This window comes from Pezoporus occidentalis, unplaced genomic scaffold, assembly GCF_034315485.1.
Source record: "Pezoporus occidentalis ecotype Australia unplaced genomic scaffold, CSIRO_AGI_Poc_V1 ctg77, whole genome shotgun sequence".
NCBI classification, from domain to species: Eukaryota; Metazoa; Chordata; class Aves; order Psittaciformes; family Psittacidae; genus Pezoporus; species Pezoporus occidentalis.
The window spans coordinates 3984199-4002287 of NW_026916126.1; the positions used below are offsets into that span (position 1 = coordinate 3984199).

General features: G+C 37.5%; 1 protein-coding gene across 17 annotated transcripts in view; it reads right to left on the reverse strand.

The window, feature by feature from the left end:
• KDM6A (lysine demethylase 6A) overlaps positions 1-18089 on the reverse strand; it is a 157750-nt gene that overhangs the window by 99274 nt on the left and 40387 nt on the right. For all 17 annotated transcript variants that reach the window (XR_009961508.1, XR_009961506.1, XR_009961507.1 and 14 more), the window contains one exon: positions 7545-7594. Coding sequence is in view for 8 of the 17 variants with exons in the window: in XM_062602442.1 (XP_062458426.1) it covers positions 7545-7594 (50 nt within the window). In the remaining 9 variants the exon portion in view is untranslated. The remainder of the gene's footprint in view (positions 1-7544; positions 7595-18089) is intronic.

Here is an 18089-nt window from a genome sequence, read left to right on the forward strand (position 1 = left end):
CTATACATTAAAAATCTTCATTGTTTAATTCATAAGAGAGGAGTTTCCATCATTTTAAATCCCTCCTCCCCTTGCTATTTACTCTCCAGGAAGTTCAGGACAGAAAGTTAATTTCTATCAGCTGAAGCCCCATTACTGAAATTTCCTCTACTCTTTAACATACCAGATTTTTATTGTATACTTACTTCTCTTGCTACCCAAGTGAGCCTCGGTGCTTTGCAGTCTACCTTTTTCTGTCTTCCTCAAAATAGAAGACATCCTGGTCAGTTGAAGAGTGATACTGTGCTTCTCACCTGAACAGTTACCTTCTTCCTCAGATTTCTTTTTTGGTGAATGTATGACAGAGGTTGCTACTTAGAGCTATTTAGGAGAAAGCTTGCAAAAGTCTCCTTTCACTCCTCCTGCAGTCCACTCCTGTATTACTCTATATATACACCTTCCTCCCTTCTTTCCATATGCTCTTAGCCCTAAACTTTGTTTTTAATTCTCTCATCTTCTTTACATTCAAATTCTCAGCAGGGCCACAGTCTTCCTTCCCCCACTCCCTGTGATTCTTCCTCAGCTTGTCTTCCCCATATTATTTGTTCAGTCTCACTTGGTCTTACAGTTCTTTCTTTTCTCAGCTTCCTTCCTCCTCTTCTGTTCTTTTTCTGAGCATAATAGCTTGCCATCCTATATCATAATGCTTTATCAGACTAAGACTGTATTTCTAGACTGTTTTCCACAATACAGTCTCCTGAAAATACTTATTCCATTAAATACCATAAAAATATTTTTAACTCCATTACAAAGACCTACTGTCTTCAGCATTAAAAAGTTAGGACATTCAAACTGATCTCTATTTTGTATTTGTTGTTCCATAACACGATAATATCATGTTTCTCTCCCTCTTTGTCTACAGTACGTCCTTGAAAAATTGTATTTCATACCTTCTCAGGACATGCCCAGGATGTCTTCATCAAAAGCCTTCTAGTGAAAGGACTGCAATCTAAAACCTTTTGTTTTAGTCAAACATGAGCAGTGGTACAGAATCCTACATGCTGCAAGGATGACCGTTTTATTTTCAGACAGAAGTAAAGAGTATCTAGAAGGTATTAATAGTATCTCCCTTTTTAATGCCTTCCAAAGCAGCTGAATCTTTGATTTCTGGTTTTATTTTTCACTTTCTGATTCTCCTTTTCCTCTGAAATGTCTATTTATTCTACTCTTATCATTTTTATTTTGCAAATATATTCTGAAGTGGAGGCTTTCAACTTAGCCATCTTTACGTGAAATACCGTATCTCCCAATTACTTCTGTAAAGCCCTTAATGTCAACAAATGCCGCCTTCAGCAAGGGTTTTTGAAACCTGCTTTCTTGATCCGAGTCTTCTTCTGAATGCTTCTCTGATAATCTCTCCTCTGATCAAGGGGGCTGCTTGTCTTTCTGCTTTTCTTGTACATGCCCTATGTTGTTACATAGCAGTAATTTATATTAAAGGGTTTTTGTATAATTTTAAAATTTTGTTTTCTGAAGACTCTTCCAGGGAAATCTGTCTGTCTCCTTTACATGGGATATCCATTCTCTCAAAAAAAGAAAGTTTAAAAAAAGAAAAAAAAAAAAAGGGCTTGAAGAAAAAGCAGCTCTCACAAATCATTCTACTGCCTTCTCTTTCTTCTACTTTTGTTTCAGGAAGGTCTGCTCCAGCAATTGCTACTGATCCTGTACCACTGTACTGTCTCAATTAAACCAAGCATTTATATCCAATTAAAAACAATAATGGAAGTTATGATGAATTCTCTCTAAAAACACTACTTGGTATTTTGAGGTTACTGCAGAAAATAAAACAGTGGTGACTCAATGAAGTGGAAAATTGCTGTCTTATAACAGATTCTCTAAGGTGCAAAATGTTCTCACCGCTTTTGCTGTTATCAGTATGTCTAGTAATTGCTTTTTGTCCACCTATTTTAAAGAGGGAAACAGACTTGCAATCTGGAGAAAAAGAGACAGCAAAAAATACAAAAATAAAGTAGTAATGTTTTTATAATTGTTTTCATATTTTATAGCATTAGGAGTACATACAAAAAAAAACCCCAAACATTTGGGCTATCAAGATGAAAAAGGTAGAGAGATTAAAAGAAGCAACAGGTCACATCTAAAAAACAAACACTCATGGGCTAATAATAAAATATTACTTTAGTTCTTTGGGGAAAAAAGCGCCTTACTACTAATTAAAAGTGGTTTAGAGCCATAAGGTTGAGAATACTCCTAGCAACGTTTCTACATAGGTTTAATTATAAAACAGCATTGTGAAAAATTACCTGATACAAAATTACACTTTAGGTCTATATAAGAAGGAATGTTACGAAATCACTTTTTCTAACAAACAAGCAACTCAATGTTGTAGACTAAGATCACATCTTTCTTCCATGACTAGCACACACATATACAGTTGCATTTTCCTGGGCTTTCAATTTGGAGTTTTTGGGTTTTATTTAATACGTCTGCATGGTTTTGGATTCTCCTCAGTTTTATGAAGACTTTCTGGGAAAAGTGAGAGGAAATTCCGTTATTTGCAAACATATAACCAAAATTAAATTTCTATGAATTATTTCTTTTTGAAAGACAAATATGAAGAAGGTCTGAAGTAAGTATTTGAACTCAGTAATTCTCATGTCTAGTAAACATGTGCAGGGAGTACCAAACAGCTGCTTTCCAGAACTAGACTGATACCTTGCTGCAAGACAACTATGGGACTTATTCCCCCTCCCCCACTTCAATTTGTTTCTTTTTTTAAACTAGACCATTTGGTCTTTTACAGTATAGCCATGCAACTGTAAATTCAGTCTGTATGTGTCCTGTACCCACATATTCTTAAAATCCACTGGAACAAAGACATTTTCAAATGTTTTTGAAACCCCCCACTGGGGTTTACTAAACTTCTTTGATGTTTTCACCCTGACCACATAAATGGAATCTATATTTAAAAGAAAGGTGATTAGGACCATTTTCATAACAATGAGATAAAGAGTGCCCGTCAAATTTACTTTTCTTCTAGGAAACAGCTACCAAGAATTGCATCTCTGAACCCATGTTGAAGGATGCAACTCACTAATTAAATGCTCTTCAAACATTCCAAGAACATTCATATTTTCTGACTGATCCATTCCAAACGTTTCTTTTCTAAGGCATCCTCAATCCAAGTTCTAGCATCCTAGTTCACAGTAGTCTTCCTTGATATGGGAGTAACTAAGCTGCACAGTAACTTCCATCATTTTAAGCTTCACTTAAAATGCATCTCTAAACACAGTGCCCTGGCAATCCTCCAGTTTATTCACATACAGATATTTAAGTATTTGTGCACCCCCTGTTACTCAGATGAAACACAGCTTTTTATAGAAATCCTTGAAGACAGACAGGATAGTGATGAATTAACACACTCAGAATTAAGGTACAATGGCAGTATTGTCCTCATGCTCCTTATAACTAGTCCACAGTCCCCTGGATTTTACTAAAATCCTGCCTAGAAAGCTACCTTTTCATTCCACAACCACAGAGATTTCAGTATGGGTGACATGGAAACACTGCAGAGAATCAGCATATGGGACCTCACTTCTCCTTAATATACCCATACGAAAAAATTCTATTTATTCAAATTCTGTGCTGCAAAAACTACAGGTTCACATTTTCTGTCTACCTGCAAAAGGCCAAATATCTACTATATAATAAAAACTATCAAACCACGTAAGGGCTGCAGTAGCAGTGTTATGCCAAAGCAGAGATCTAATCGAAGTACCAGACAGCCATGTTCTTCTCAAATACCCTCTTGGGAATCACTCTAGTGAGCACTGAAACCTCCTGTAGCCCTATATCCATGGGGGAAGGCTTCTAGGTCTCCCCTGCCCTGGGCAACCACGTCAGTGTAACAGATCTAGATGTTTTACACTTACACTCAATTCACTCATGTAATGAAATTTCTGTTATAAAAGCCCTAGCCAAACCCAGACATTATATAAAAGAGTCCAGTACAATCAACTGCACTAGAATACAACCACATGAGATGATTAAAATAATTTTTTTTTCCAGGTGCCAGATATCTGCCATCAAGTTTGGATAAAATCAAGAATATCTTACTCCTTGCTGAGCTTTTAATCCTGCCTCCTCAGAATATGTCAAAACTGATAACCATGGCAGACACTTACACTTGATGTCTTTATTTTCTCAGTAGCATCAAAATCTACAAACTGCAGTTCTAGCTGTCTCCCTCTCCTGAACTGCCCTTCCCATCCATTCATCCCCCACAGTCCTCCTCACCTCCCCCAACATGTTGACACAGGAGTTTTAAAAAGAAATCAGAATGAAGTACATTGCACAGAAGGGGGATTTATTTTAGCATAGGCACATAAGAAGCAGCAGCATTGAGAAAACTACTTGAATGCAAGAACTCTATTAAGTTATCTCAGCTTTTATCCAAGTTGATGTATTTACTTCGTAAGATCTCAAGTCAAATATTTTTTTAACACAGACTTAAGGTGCCTGTGCAGAATAAAAATTGCAGAAACTATATAATTTTAAAGGACATTTTATGTGGATCTGTGGGTGCCCAAAGACACTACTGAAAAAAGTGTTCTATTGACATAATGCAAGCCAGCTCTTTCAAAACTATCTGTACAGGTATTACTTCTTTGAAAGGAAGTAATGTCTCAGAGTGGAGGGAAATACTGATGTGGTAAATGGCAAAATACAGCATCTTCCTAATCTTTCACACTTACTTCCATCACTATAACTTACACCCAGATTATATTTTCTAAAGCCTTTTTTTTGTTCCATAGGATCAACAAAATGCTTAGTGTATTGCCAAGAAACAACTCATGCACCAAATTCTGAAAAATTCAAATCATCAGAAAATTCTATTAAAAAAGCAAGTAGAATGCTTTTCTTCATGAAAGGAGAAGAGATGAACTGTAGAATTAATATCTTATAATGAATAATGGATGAAAATAATGCTCAATTACTAACCCCATGCAACAGCAAAAAAACAAGGTAGCAGAGACTATAAAGACTACATAAGGAGTCCAAACTATACCCAAAGCAACTTAAATATCACACAATCCTTCTAGAAGTTTTTTGTTTATAAATCAAAGAACATACAGGACACTTATTTCAAGCATTTAAATTTGCACTGCACCGCAGTAAGCAATTTCAGATATGCTGCCTAAGACTGTTCATCTCTGGTTTCAAACCTTCTTTATATAATAACCTTCATGTGATTCAGCACTCTCCATCAACCTCTCAGTTCTCTCACACAGCTCTCCTCACAGCTCATAAATATTACCCTTTCTTCACTCACTTCTCTCCCTTTCTTTACCATCACAAACTCCAACTTCATTGATGATATCTAACCCTGTAAGAGCTAGAACTAGGAAATATGACTGCTTTTTTTTTCTTTTAGTCATCTGTAGCTCTTTGGAAAAAAAAAAAAGTTAATTGCAAACAATAACAAAACAACATATAAGGGTAACCAATAATATACCACAAGCTTACTATTCTTTACTAGATGGATTCTTAGAGACACAAAGGTTTAAAGATAACATGAAATCCTCTCAGTTGGGGTAAGGAGAGGAAGACTTTTCTCTAGACCGAAGCCTCCACTGCCAATTCCAGACTAGCTTCATCACAGAATAGTTAGGGTTGGAAAGGACCTTAAGATCATCTACTTACACCCCCCTGCCATGGGCAGGGACACCTCACACTAAACCATGCCACTCAAGGCTTCGTCATTAGTAAGATGAAATATGGCTCACCTGTGATTTTTACTAGTTTCAGCAAAAAAGGTTGTAACTGAAAACATATTTTGGGGCTCTTTCGGGCTCTTCTTTGTGCATATAAAAATGAAGATAATCCCCAAAATTATTATGGAAAAAAAAAAACACAAAACACTTTGTACTACGTATTTATAAGGAAGCTTATAATGAGAACAAGTAGCACAGTGTCCTCTCCAGGTAAGGCCAACCTTAAGAAAAATTACCAGGGTTTTGAGTTTGGAGGGGTTGGGAATGGGAATAGAAGGTGTTGATGGCTTCCCCCTCCCCTCCTTTTTTTTCTTTTTAGATATCAAAATGCTCTTTTGTCAGCTGCAAACAATTGTTTGAAATAATCTCTGCATGGTAGAGCTCCTGAGATACACACAAGAAACGGCTATGTTAGAGTATCAGCACACTGCATACAAACAGAACTTGCTTTCAGTAAGTCAAGCACAGACACACATTGTACTGCCACCCATGCTCTCTAAATGGAACTGCAAAACAATCAGCATTTATTTTAACTGCAGATTACTCTGAGCCATACTGAAACACTCTATGCCTATGGAAATACATATAATCATCTACATTCTGAAAATGCAGAGAAATTAATTTAGGAATCATAGAATAGTTAGGGTTGGAAAGGACCTTAAGATCATCTACTTACAACCCCCCTACCATGGGCAGGGACACCTCACATTAAACCGTGTCACCCAAGGCTCTGTCCAACCTGGCCTCGAACACCGCCAGGGATGGCATCATACAACTTCTACTGGAGCTGGGGCTTTGCAAGACAATACAAACAACCTCCCCAGGATCTTCCAATTTGACCTCTCCTTCCATGTGCCAGAATTCACTTATTTTGGTTCACTCTTTTACGCTTTATTTACCTTTTTTCTCCCTTTCCACGACCCAAATGGAAGAAACTGCCACAGGATTTTTCAGAACATACTTAAGAGTCCCTATAAAATGCAATGAACACAGAACATGATGTTGCTCTAATGCTTGCATATATCTAGTATTGATGTCTTTCCAGAATGAGTCCTCCCTATTCAAATTATGCACTTATACACACTTTTAAGGAAGACAACTATTTAAGACCATACAATTACCTACTGTGCTATATGCTTTCTTGCACCTCTGTCTCAGTCATGAGCTTCAAATTATTTCCTACTACAGTATAATAATGCTAACTATTTTTCATAATATCACTATGAGAAATGTCTTCATTTTGCTAATCTGAAGTCCTGGCAATTCTACACAGACTTACATATAAGGCAGTTCTACTATACAGGAGTTTTTTTCCCTGCCTTACATAAAAGCATTATCCAAAATACTGAAAGGTACTTCAAACAATCTGGCATCTGCAGAAATAAAAAGCAACCTGAGAACATTTTTCCCAGTACAAGTCCAACGCCTGTGCAGAAGCTTTCAGGTGTCTATGATTCTCTCAATACTCATACATACCCACATATCTATGCTTACATGAGAAAACCTGAATGGATAATAATTCAAAAAAACCTAAACTGTATCAAGTTAACTGATTTGCCATTTCAGCAAGTGGCATGAATATTTATTTCTGGATTTATAACAAATTGTACATACAGGGTGAACATTGCAATTAACACTCAATTAATATGCCAAAAATTAATTGTAGGTAAATACTCCAAACTTACATTGAAATTCATCTTTTTTTTAAATCTGATCATTTACAATAAAATATTAATTAAAAAAAACAAACAAAAAAAGTCAGCATATACAGACCTTCCAGTAGTCAGATTGTAAACTGTAGTACCTCTGGTATGCAGATAATGCTGTAGAAGAGAAAAATGAATGTTGAATTTGTTTGATTACATTTTCTTTGAAGAAAATGACAGAAAAACCTTAGGAGTCAGAATACATAACATTAAAATGATAAATGGTTTAATAAAAGTAACACTGCCACAATAAGTACACTGTTGTGGGTAATGCATTCCTTGATATTATAATTTTGTTTTATGAAATGTCAATGCAAAAGTACATTTATTATCAATCTTATGAATGTAAATCAAGCAATATTTTACAGAAAACCTCTAATAAAGAAATCATTTTAAATTTGGGGATTTTCATCCTGGACAAAGCTGTTGTAAGATTTAAAAATTTAATCATGTAGCTCATTTACCATGCTCCCTGATGTCCTGTAATTTCTAAAGAACTGGTGCAGAGGGACATACAAAGAAAAATCAATTTCACATGCCCTTTCATTCAGTAACTAGAGAAACAAAAGCAGGCAGAAAAAAGCTTGTATTTTATTCAACATCCAAGACCAAAACTAAGTTGGAAAACAGCGCTAACAGCAGCTCTGTTTGGTAGAACAGTAGCTCTACCTGGCAAAATATTTCTCAAATCACCATTCCTGCACTGCTCTTTCCCACTAAAAATTCTGGTTGATTCACCTTGCCCTTATGTTTACAGGCCACACAGGACTGTAATGCAAATGTTACAGTAAGAACAACATTCTTGTAACAACACTGCACTAGGCACCATCCAAAAAATTAAGAGTTTTAAATGAAGATTCACTGTGGCAACACCAAGATTTTGATTTTTTAAAGTATCTGCATTTTAAATTTATGTAAGAATGGTTTCTATACAGTATGTATGTTCCAAACAACAAAAGAAGGCAAACTGCTTTGAAAAAATACAAGTTCTAAACAGATTAAGACAGTAAGAAGAATATGTACTTTGTGTCCAGGTTCATTTCCTGTAAGTGCCACGGGTAAACAATGTCCCCAAATTTTATCACCCTTCTAATGCCTATCTTGCATATTTGTTTCTGTAACCTAACAAAAGTCCTTACATATAAGCAAAATAAGAACTAGGTTTAACCCACGACACATACTCATAATGACAAGGCACACAGAGCTTTCTCTTCTGAAGAATAGACAGATGAGTGCAAAAACATACAAGGCCTGACAACCTTGTATTTTTAAATGCCTGACAGATGCCGAATCATGCCCATAAGGTGCCCATCACACCACTGGAATTGCTTGTGAAGCCAGCCTCTGATTTTGATGCTCTAAACTGGGATTTATTTACATGCCCAGAGTAGGAAAAAAACAAACAAAACAAAAGAAACAAAAACCCAACACAGTATACTCATCATCCATATGCTATCAACACGCAATATGCGTAAATGAAATGTATGCCACTTAGTTGAATAAGATCACCCGAAAATCCATCAGGCTAAGCCTTTCAGAACACAATTCCTCCCCCCTCCCCCCACCAAATTTGGTACAATCTGAAGGATGACTGCAGTCTGACAGTGTAAATTTAAGAATGTTATGACTAAGCATATTTCGGTCACATTCTGTAATTGTGTTATAAAGGATGCTCACATAACACAAAACCTCCTACCCCAAATGCTCCTTCTACATTCACACTCTCCCAGATACCAATGACTTCTTGACAGAAAGGCATAATTAAAAAAAACACCAAAACAAACCTAAACCACCAGAAAACCCCAGCAACACTGAAGGCTGCAATATCATTTACACCTTTACTTTTCATCCAAGATTGGTCATCCCAAGGTGAGACAATTTTTGTCAAAAAAAAAAAAAATTCTATGCACTACTGCCCCTCTTTTAACATAGGATCAACTGTCATTTTTACAGACACAACTACTCCATTTCATTTAAGATGTCCTTTTTTAATGAAATGAGTGCTTTCAAATCACTCCTACTCACACCAGAATTCTGAGACAACCTTCTGATAAGGAGCTTATTACTGAGCTTTTCCAATCTCAAAGTCTGCCACTGAAATTCTTAGAGATATGGAATTGCTGCTGGCCAAATACACAGAAACCTTAAAACCGAGGGGCAGATACAGCATTTACCACCCTACTCTAAATAGGAAGGGGGGTGGCAGCATATGCCCTAAAGCTACATTGCAGCTTTTCAGATCAATCACCATCAGCTATACTGCTTGAACAGAATAAAATAATTTTTACCTGCCACCACTCTGGGAAGAAAAACACCATCTTTCCACCCAAACAACTGAAATTACTGGACAGTAAGAAACCTCATCAACTGAGGCTCACTTTGGACTCCACCTTTAAGCCTGTGCCTCCTATGCAGAGCTGACCCTCGCCAAGTTCATACAGTTACAGTATACTGCTTTCCTCTTGCAGGTTTCTACAGTCACCCAGAACTTCCGACTTTAACATTGTCAGCCTTTATTATTTGTCATCTAAAAATTTGCCTTCTCCTTTTACTATGAGTAGGGGTCAAGGGACATCTCATAATCAGGACAGAGAGGATAGGGGTTTCTTATTCACCTCTGTGTAAGCTTCCGTGATTTCACACAGAGAATACAAATTAGATTTTATATAATTACCAGGTATGGGGTTTCCGGGCATTGTTATTTAATGGTCTGGGTTTTTTTTTAATACGCTTAATTTCATAAACAATAGAACTTTATAAAATACATAATTTTATCAGCAATACAACAGACAATCTCTCTTCGTATCCAGTCTAAAACTGTAATCTAACAAACAAGGTGAAAATGGGAGCAAAATGTCTAGACTAAATGACATCCACCTACCCGTCATTTTTAGCACATGTTGCATCTGTGTTGTAATCACAAATCACGCAGTCATAGAATGACTTTTATGGTCTGTCCTAACAAAACTACTTTATACTTGAAAAATTAAGAGGCCTTTCAAAGTGATGCAAACATGGAGCAGTTTCAGTATTTTAGTGCTTGAGTAAGGAAAAAGAGAACTAGATGCTGACACCATCTAGTGGCACCTTGCATGGCTAAATGTGACTAACAGATTTTTGGCTTGCTGAATATTTCAGAAAGTTAAAAGCATTAATTTGATGACATACTCCTGAAAAGAGTTTTAAACCAACTCAAAGGTCCATATTCTTCCACATAAATCAAGAGTTGTTTTCTTAAATAAAAATTTATTTTAATGTTAATTTTTAATCAAGCACTGACATTTCTTAGTGCTTAGCTGATGTGAAAACAAGCACTTTGATAGAAAAAAAGCTGAAGAACTTCACAAGGGAAACAATGAAAGGGTGCATGCATCGCTTTAGATTGACAATGCTTCCAGGAAAAAAAAAAATCTTCATTAAACACTTAGGAGACACACACACAGGTTATGGAAACAGTTTATTACATAGTGCAGGTTTTATTCACAAGTGTTTTAACCTACCAAAATAAACACTACTGGGCCATGAAACTAAAGACATCAAAAGGTGAGGAAATTCCAAGGTTGAGTCAATGGAATTTACTTTCTGCTGGGTCAAACATGGACCGGATGCCCAGGCCCAAAGAGTCATGGTGAATGGAGATAGGCCCAGCTGGTGGCTGGTCACAAGTGGTGTTCCCCAGGGCCAGTCCTATTTAACAATTATATCGCTGATCTAGATGAGGGGACTGAGTGCACACTTAGTAAGTTTGCAAGCTAGACACCATGTTGGGCAGGAGTGTTTATCTGCTGGAGGGTAGAAAGGCTCTACAGAGGGATCTAGACAGGCTGGATCAATGGGCTGAGACCAATTGTATGAGGTTCACAGAAAGACTCAGTGATGGGTCCTGCACTTGGGTAACAACCACATGCAACGCTACAGGCTTGGGGAAGAGTGGCTGGAAAGCATCTAGCAGAAAATGACCTGTGGGTGTTGGTCAACAGTCAGCTGAACATGAGCTAGCAGTAGCCCAGGTGGCCAAGAAGGCCAACAGCATCATGCCTTGTATCAGAAACAGTGTGGCCAGCACGGCCAGGTCAGCAACTGTCCCACTGTACTCAGCACTGGTGAGGCCAAACCTCAAATACTGCGCTCAGCTTTGGGCCTGTCATGACAAGACAGACACTGAGATGCTGGAGCATGTCCAAAGATGGGCAACGACGCTCGTGAAGGGTCTGGAGCATAAGTTATGAGCATGGCTGAAGGAACTGGCTGGGGTAATTTAACCTGGAGAAAAGTAGACTGAAAGGAGACCTTATCACTCTCTACAACTATTCAAAAGGAGGTTGTAATGAGATGCGTGTCACTCTCTTTCTTCTCCCAACAAGAGATAGGTTGGCAGGTTTAGATTGGGTATTAGGAAAGATTTCCTCATGGAAAGGGTTGTCAAGCACTGGAACAGGCTGTGAAGGGAGTGGTGGAGTCACCATCCTTGGATGTATTTTAAATACGTGTAGATGTGGTACTTACGGAAACAGTTTAATGGTGGGCTCCACAGTGTTAGGTTAGTGGTTGGACTTTATGATCCTAAAGGTCTTTTCCAACCTAAATGATTCTGTAACTCCGTAATACAAAAAAACCAAACAACAAACATGGAAGCTAGAGCAGCAAAATGCAGCTCAGTTCTTTTGTTCCAAGGCCTCAGGAAAGAGGTTGTTCTCCATATCCTGCAGAGATTTGTGCTGCAAGTACCAAAGAGATGATGAAAGAAGCCTAAAGCATTATCTTCTTTTTAACACAGAATGAAGGCAGACACACAAAGGCAACACAATCATACACTGAAGAGAAAATAATAATAATCACCAATTAGCCCTGTAAGTAATTTTATTAACAACTACACATCCTCATCTGGAAATACAATACAGCAGTAAAGTGGTGAGAAGCCCACTGTCCCACAGTCATGTCCAACTATCACTGGCCTAGGAGACTAAGTGGTATTAGATGTGTAAGACATACAGGAGTTTTACAAGGAGTTTTACTGTTCCAGAAATCCTTTAGCTAATGAACTCTATTAAAGGTCTTGAAATACTGAGAGTATCAATGAAGGAACACAATGGAATCACATGATGCTCAAAAAACCTTCAAACAGCATATTCTGCAAAATTACTTTTAACAATTAAAGTGTTTATTTAGAACACTGCCCAAAATGAGAATTTTCAGAACACCAGTCAAATAACAAGGTCCAGCCATATTCTGTAACAACAATCTTCTAATGCTAACACCTGCCCCCCCCTTGTAAAAAAACATTTTAATGTTTTAAGCTTAAGATGATGCTCTTATTTTGTTCTAAAGGAGTATCGCATAATGGTTGTATCTTCATAAACCAGGACCTCAAATGGGGGAAGGGGGAGGGGGTTCAGTTTTGGTTTACATTTTAGCCTACCAATTGCTAGAAAAATGCCCTTGGACTAATTAACTCTATCTTATAAATTATTCATTTTTATATGGTGCATTTGACAGTGTGGTTACTATCCACAAATAAAAATAAATATTATTAAAACTGTTCAGATGTAGTACAGAAAAAAATGCGATCACAACTTGAGTACAGCAGTAAGAATTATTTTAGTGCAGTATTTACTGCGCTTTAGTAACTATGATTTGAACAATAGTATGTTTTTCCCAAATCATTCTTCAATTGCATTATCTACTTCCAAGATTTTTTCTTAGAGAACAGCAGTTCAAGGAGGCAAATTATAAAAGTATGTCTCCACCTGTGCAACTGTCGGCTGTCCTCCAAGTCATAAGTTGGAACACAGTCACTATATATGACCCTTCTACAAAACAAAGATCCCTAAGGAAAGCCACAGTAGATGTCAGAATCCATGCTCCCATTAAACAGCATTCAACTAGAATCCAAGCCTTAAAGATCACTGTCTATGCTCTGTACTCTTTATGGAAGCCAATCATGAGGTAAAACTAAGTTTTAAAATCTCCAAATGCTGATGTAGCATCTGTTTCTTCCTAGACTAGCAGCGCAGTCATTCTGGTGACTCTGCTGGCCCTCCCAGGGAATGCAGTAGCAAAGTTCACAGGTATATAGGTAGCATGGAGCCCTAGCTGGACTCACAATGCTGACAAGTGTCCAAAAAACTACATGACAATCCATCAACGTCCTCCAGCAAAACCTGAGGCTGAGGTTTCACATTCTGGGGCAACTGTGCCACTTTGTTCTTGTAGGTTACTTTTCAATTGGATAAGCTCCCCACACAGCTGCACGTTCAGCTGTGCCAGCCCAAAGCAGAGAACAGCAACAAGCAGATGGGGGCTGCCACTAAAAGACACACCTAGAGAACAACGGGTTTGGAAACCTCTGAAACAATCAAACAGCTTGGGAATATCTGCCTGATTAAAAAAGAGGAAGATAACAGATTAGAGTTTTGAGGAAACAGAACAGTTTTGATTGGGAGGAGGAAACATTTTCATCTGGGGAAATCCTGAAGCCAAAGTCTAACCAGTAATGATCAAGACAGCAAAAGCTGGACACAGAAACCAGCTTTAACATACTTGCTAAGCTGAATCAATTTGCACTGGTTATAATCAGGTGAATACACATCACTGGCTCACAGTATTTAAAATCTGCAAAAAGGTTGATACCTTGCCTAGAACCTTCTCCTCCCAGTACCGGAGCACAATTAACAAGACAACTCAATTTCATGGCGGCAGAGAAAACCCTTCAACAACCGCAATTTAAACACACTGTATTTTGGGAAATCTGCAAGCTGCAGACTAGCCTTGGGAATTTTAAAGGCTAGGAAAAAACAATGATACTCTAGTCTAATCTCAGATAAATACAGAGTAAAGAGTCTCATCCAGAAATTTCTGATGCAAACCCACAACTTTTGTTGGAGACAACTACTTTGTTTTTATGCAAGAGAAAAAAAGGAAGAAATAAAAAAAGCACATAACATCTGAACTTCAGCAGCTAAGTGACAGAAAACACAATGCACTTCAAGAGAAATTACTGCAACATTTAACAGGCTTCATTTAAAAATGTAAATATATATGCTAGATGTATTTAGACTTCAACAAGGCATCAGCCATCTATTTACCACACATTCAAAGGGAGCCTGACCCTAAACAATACTTCCCTGGTTGGTTCCAATAATGACATGCAGTAACCTACCATGAATCTTCCTCAAGGTCCCTATTTTCTGGGGTACAAGTCCTAATTCGCATATACAAATGGACCTACAGCTTTTTGTTACTACATTTATAAGTAGATATTAGCTAAATGAAAATACTAACACCAGTGCATTATTAACCTTCACTGAACTGAATGATCCATGTCTGTCAACGTATTTAGAAAAAATGAGAGATATCAAAACAGAAGAAACTACACACATGAAACCTAACCCATCTCTATCAACTGAGCCCTGCTTCATCTCAATCGCTGTTCATACATCTGCAGTTATTTTTTTCTGCTTTCCACAAACTGTATTACAGGCATTTTTAAACAAAAAACACTCTCACATTTGCCTTTAAATAAAGACACACATTTCTACATTATAAAGGTGCACACATTTATTAACTATATTTAGTTAAATAAATAATAGGCTTCCAAGGATTAAAAAAAAGGGCAGTATTAGTCATGCTGCTATCTTGTGATATTTTATTAATTAGATTCTATTTATTAAACATATCAACTTCTCCATAACTTTGTCCAAGACTAGACAGACTAGACAGATTTATAGTTCTGAAAATCATCTTGTTTCAGCATTTTACACTTTTGGAACTTCCGCACTTAAAAACTGGATAAAATATACATTACTGGGATCAAAACACTCCTTAACTCCCTTTACTTTTCACTTCCAAAGCATTTAATATTTAACTATAATTGCAATTAGAATGCATGATAATTAAAGTAACAGAATTTATAGAATGGAATAATGTTTATTTGTATGTTAAATTGCTAATGCAATGCACCAGCAGTCTACTTCTTTCAAGTAATAATAGTAAATTAATTATGGAACACTTACGACTTTTGCATTGTAGCTAATACTTTTACAGTCTTTGGCACTGGAGTTCCACAACTGCTGTGAACAAGTGTGAAATGTGGCCCTCAACAAAAAAAAACAAATCATACTCTTTAACTTCCCTTTTCCCATCAATTACGATTCCTCCAGTATTATTTTCAGTCCTACCCCATCTCTTTCAAAATACCGACACATCTTTTTTAAAATACATTTATTAGTAAAAAAGGTTTGTTCACTTCTTGAAACTTCTTTCATGACTGAGATGTGACTTTAAATAAGCATCTAAGAAAATAGTAAGTATTTTAATTTAGGTTTTAATGCCTAAATGTCTCTGGAGAGCTGGTATTTTCAACCATCATTTGTATTTTTAATGCTTGTTCTTTAAAACTGTATACACAGTACAAAGCACACTCCCCACCAGTAAACCTTGTCTCTGACTCACAGCAACACCTAGTCCTGCCAGTCTTAACTGTTATCAACTCAACAGCAGAGTTAATACAGCCCACAACCCTGCGTTGTCTTTGCCAAGTAAAATATATCCAATAAGCCATACTGCACTCACATTATATCAAGCTGTATCAAGCTAATCAGAAACAGCAGTGCAAGTTGTTTTCAGAGGGAGTGGTTAAATTTTCTAAAAATGAAAACAAAAATAAAAAGATGGGATCAGACTATTCTTCAGAAAAAAAAAAAAATCTACAGACAGCATCCTGCCACACTCCCTTCAGGCTTCCCCATGTCTCTGGAACTGGAAACACAAGTGGTTATATTACACCAGTTGGATAGGATGTAGTTACAAGCTGGGGCTCCCAAGCTGCTGGTACAAATAATGGATACTAAGGTTGCTGAGCTGCCCCTATATTCAACAGAAAAAGACAGATGCCTCAATAACTCAAAGCCTTCTGAATTTAGTTACTGAATTCAGATAACTGCAAATTCCCCCCTAGTACTATCAAATTTAAACACTTCTCACCTAAAAACTGAAAGTTCCAGCAACCCCAACTCACAAGGGTTTATGTCAGACACAGCGAACAAGTGGACAGACACATTGCTATGAAAGGGTCCACAGCAAGCCTGAATCACTAAAATGTGTTTCTGAGCTACTAGCAGTTATAATTCATTTCCCTATCCGTAAGTTCCAAGGTAACTGTAAACCAGTATTTCTGTGTGTCTGGAATAAAGGCATTTTCAGGGTGAAGGTGTTCTTTGTGTCCTTACACAAAGTCAAACAGAACTGAATTCTTATTAAAACTGAAAAGCAGCAACAATGGAAAAAGACATGCCGCTTAAAAAAAAAATAATGTTCCGACCTGTTCTAATTAGCTAAGGTAGGGTAACACCCAAAAAGACTTTCTACTCGTCCATACCTTCAACAGTCACTGGAAGGGAGGCAGCTATTAAGAGACTGGTCCAGACACCCAGCATGACATTAAATGGAAACAGAACAAGCTGAAACCTAGCCCATGTCTCAGCACACAGCAGAGTATCACTGTGAATCCACACCACTACAAAAAAGCGCTCTACTGACCTACACACAACAAAGCACAAGTGTACACAAGGTTCTGTGTTCACTGGCTGCAATGGTGGCATAAAACACTTAAGTACTTTCAAAGACTGATTGTCCTGGGTTCAGCAGTAGCAGTCATTTTTCCCCTTCTTGGTAGCTGGTGCAGTGCAGTGTTTTGACTTTCAGCTTGGGAACAGAGCTGATAGTGATGTTTTGGTTTGGCCAAGGACTTTGTGAGCCTCATGCTCTGACAGGGAGGAGGGGAAGCTGGGAGGAAGCAGAGACAGGACACCTGACCCAAACTGACCAAAGAGGTATTCCATACCACAGCACGTCATGCCCAGGATGTAAAGGGGATGCCGGAAGGGCTGGGGGACTGCAACACCATCGGTTGGCTTGTATTCTCTTCCCTTGTTATTTCCTTTATCATTATTATCATTGGTGGTAGCAGTAGTGATTTGTGTTATACCTTAGTTACTAAACTGTTCTTATCTCAACCCGTATTCTTTTTATTCTCCTCTCCGTCCCTCCGAGAAGGGGGACACAACCTGACTGGGACTGATGAAGCAGAGACATAAAAAGAATGAAGCCACCTAGCCCCCAGATGCCCAACACCATTCTTCCACTCAATATTTAAAACACAACTTGAAACACACTAAGCGCAGATTTTTGCTTTTGTATTAACACTTTCAGCCTAGCCTTATCTATTGAGATTGCAGACATACACGAAAGCACTAAGACTGGCTCTCTTCTCTGCACCAGTGTCTCCCACCCATAGGAAAACTTCAGAGGCATGGGTTCAACTGCTCATAAAATCATGCAATAATGAACCAGAAAAATGAAGTAGGCAGTGCAGTACCACTGTATAAACTAAAGAAACTCCATAGTCATTCTTGAGCCAGCAGTGTTTTTGTTATTTTCAATTTAAAAAAATAAAAAATGAGAAGTTAGAATACAATTGTTTCTGTAAAGACACCATCAGTCTTACTCCATTACTAGACTTTGAAATATAGTACAAAGTGAGAAAACAGTGAGTTAATTCAAATGTTTTTCTGTCTATTGTGTCCCCCACATCAAATGACAATCCCCCAATTAC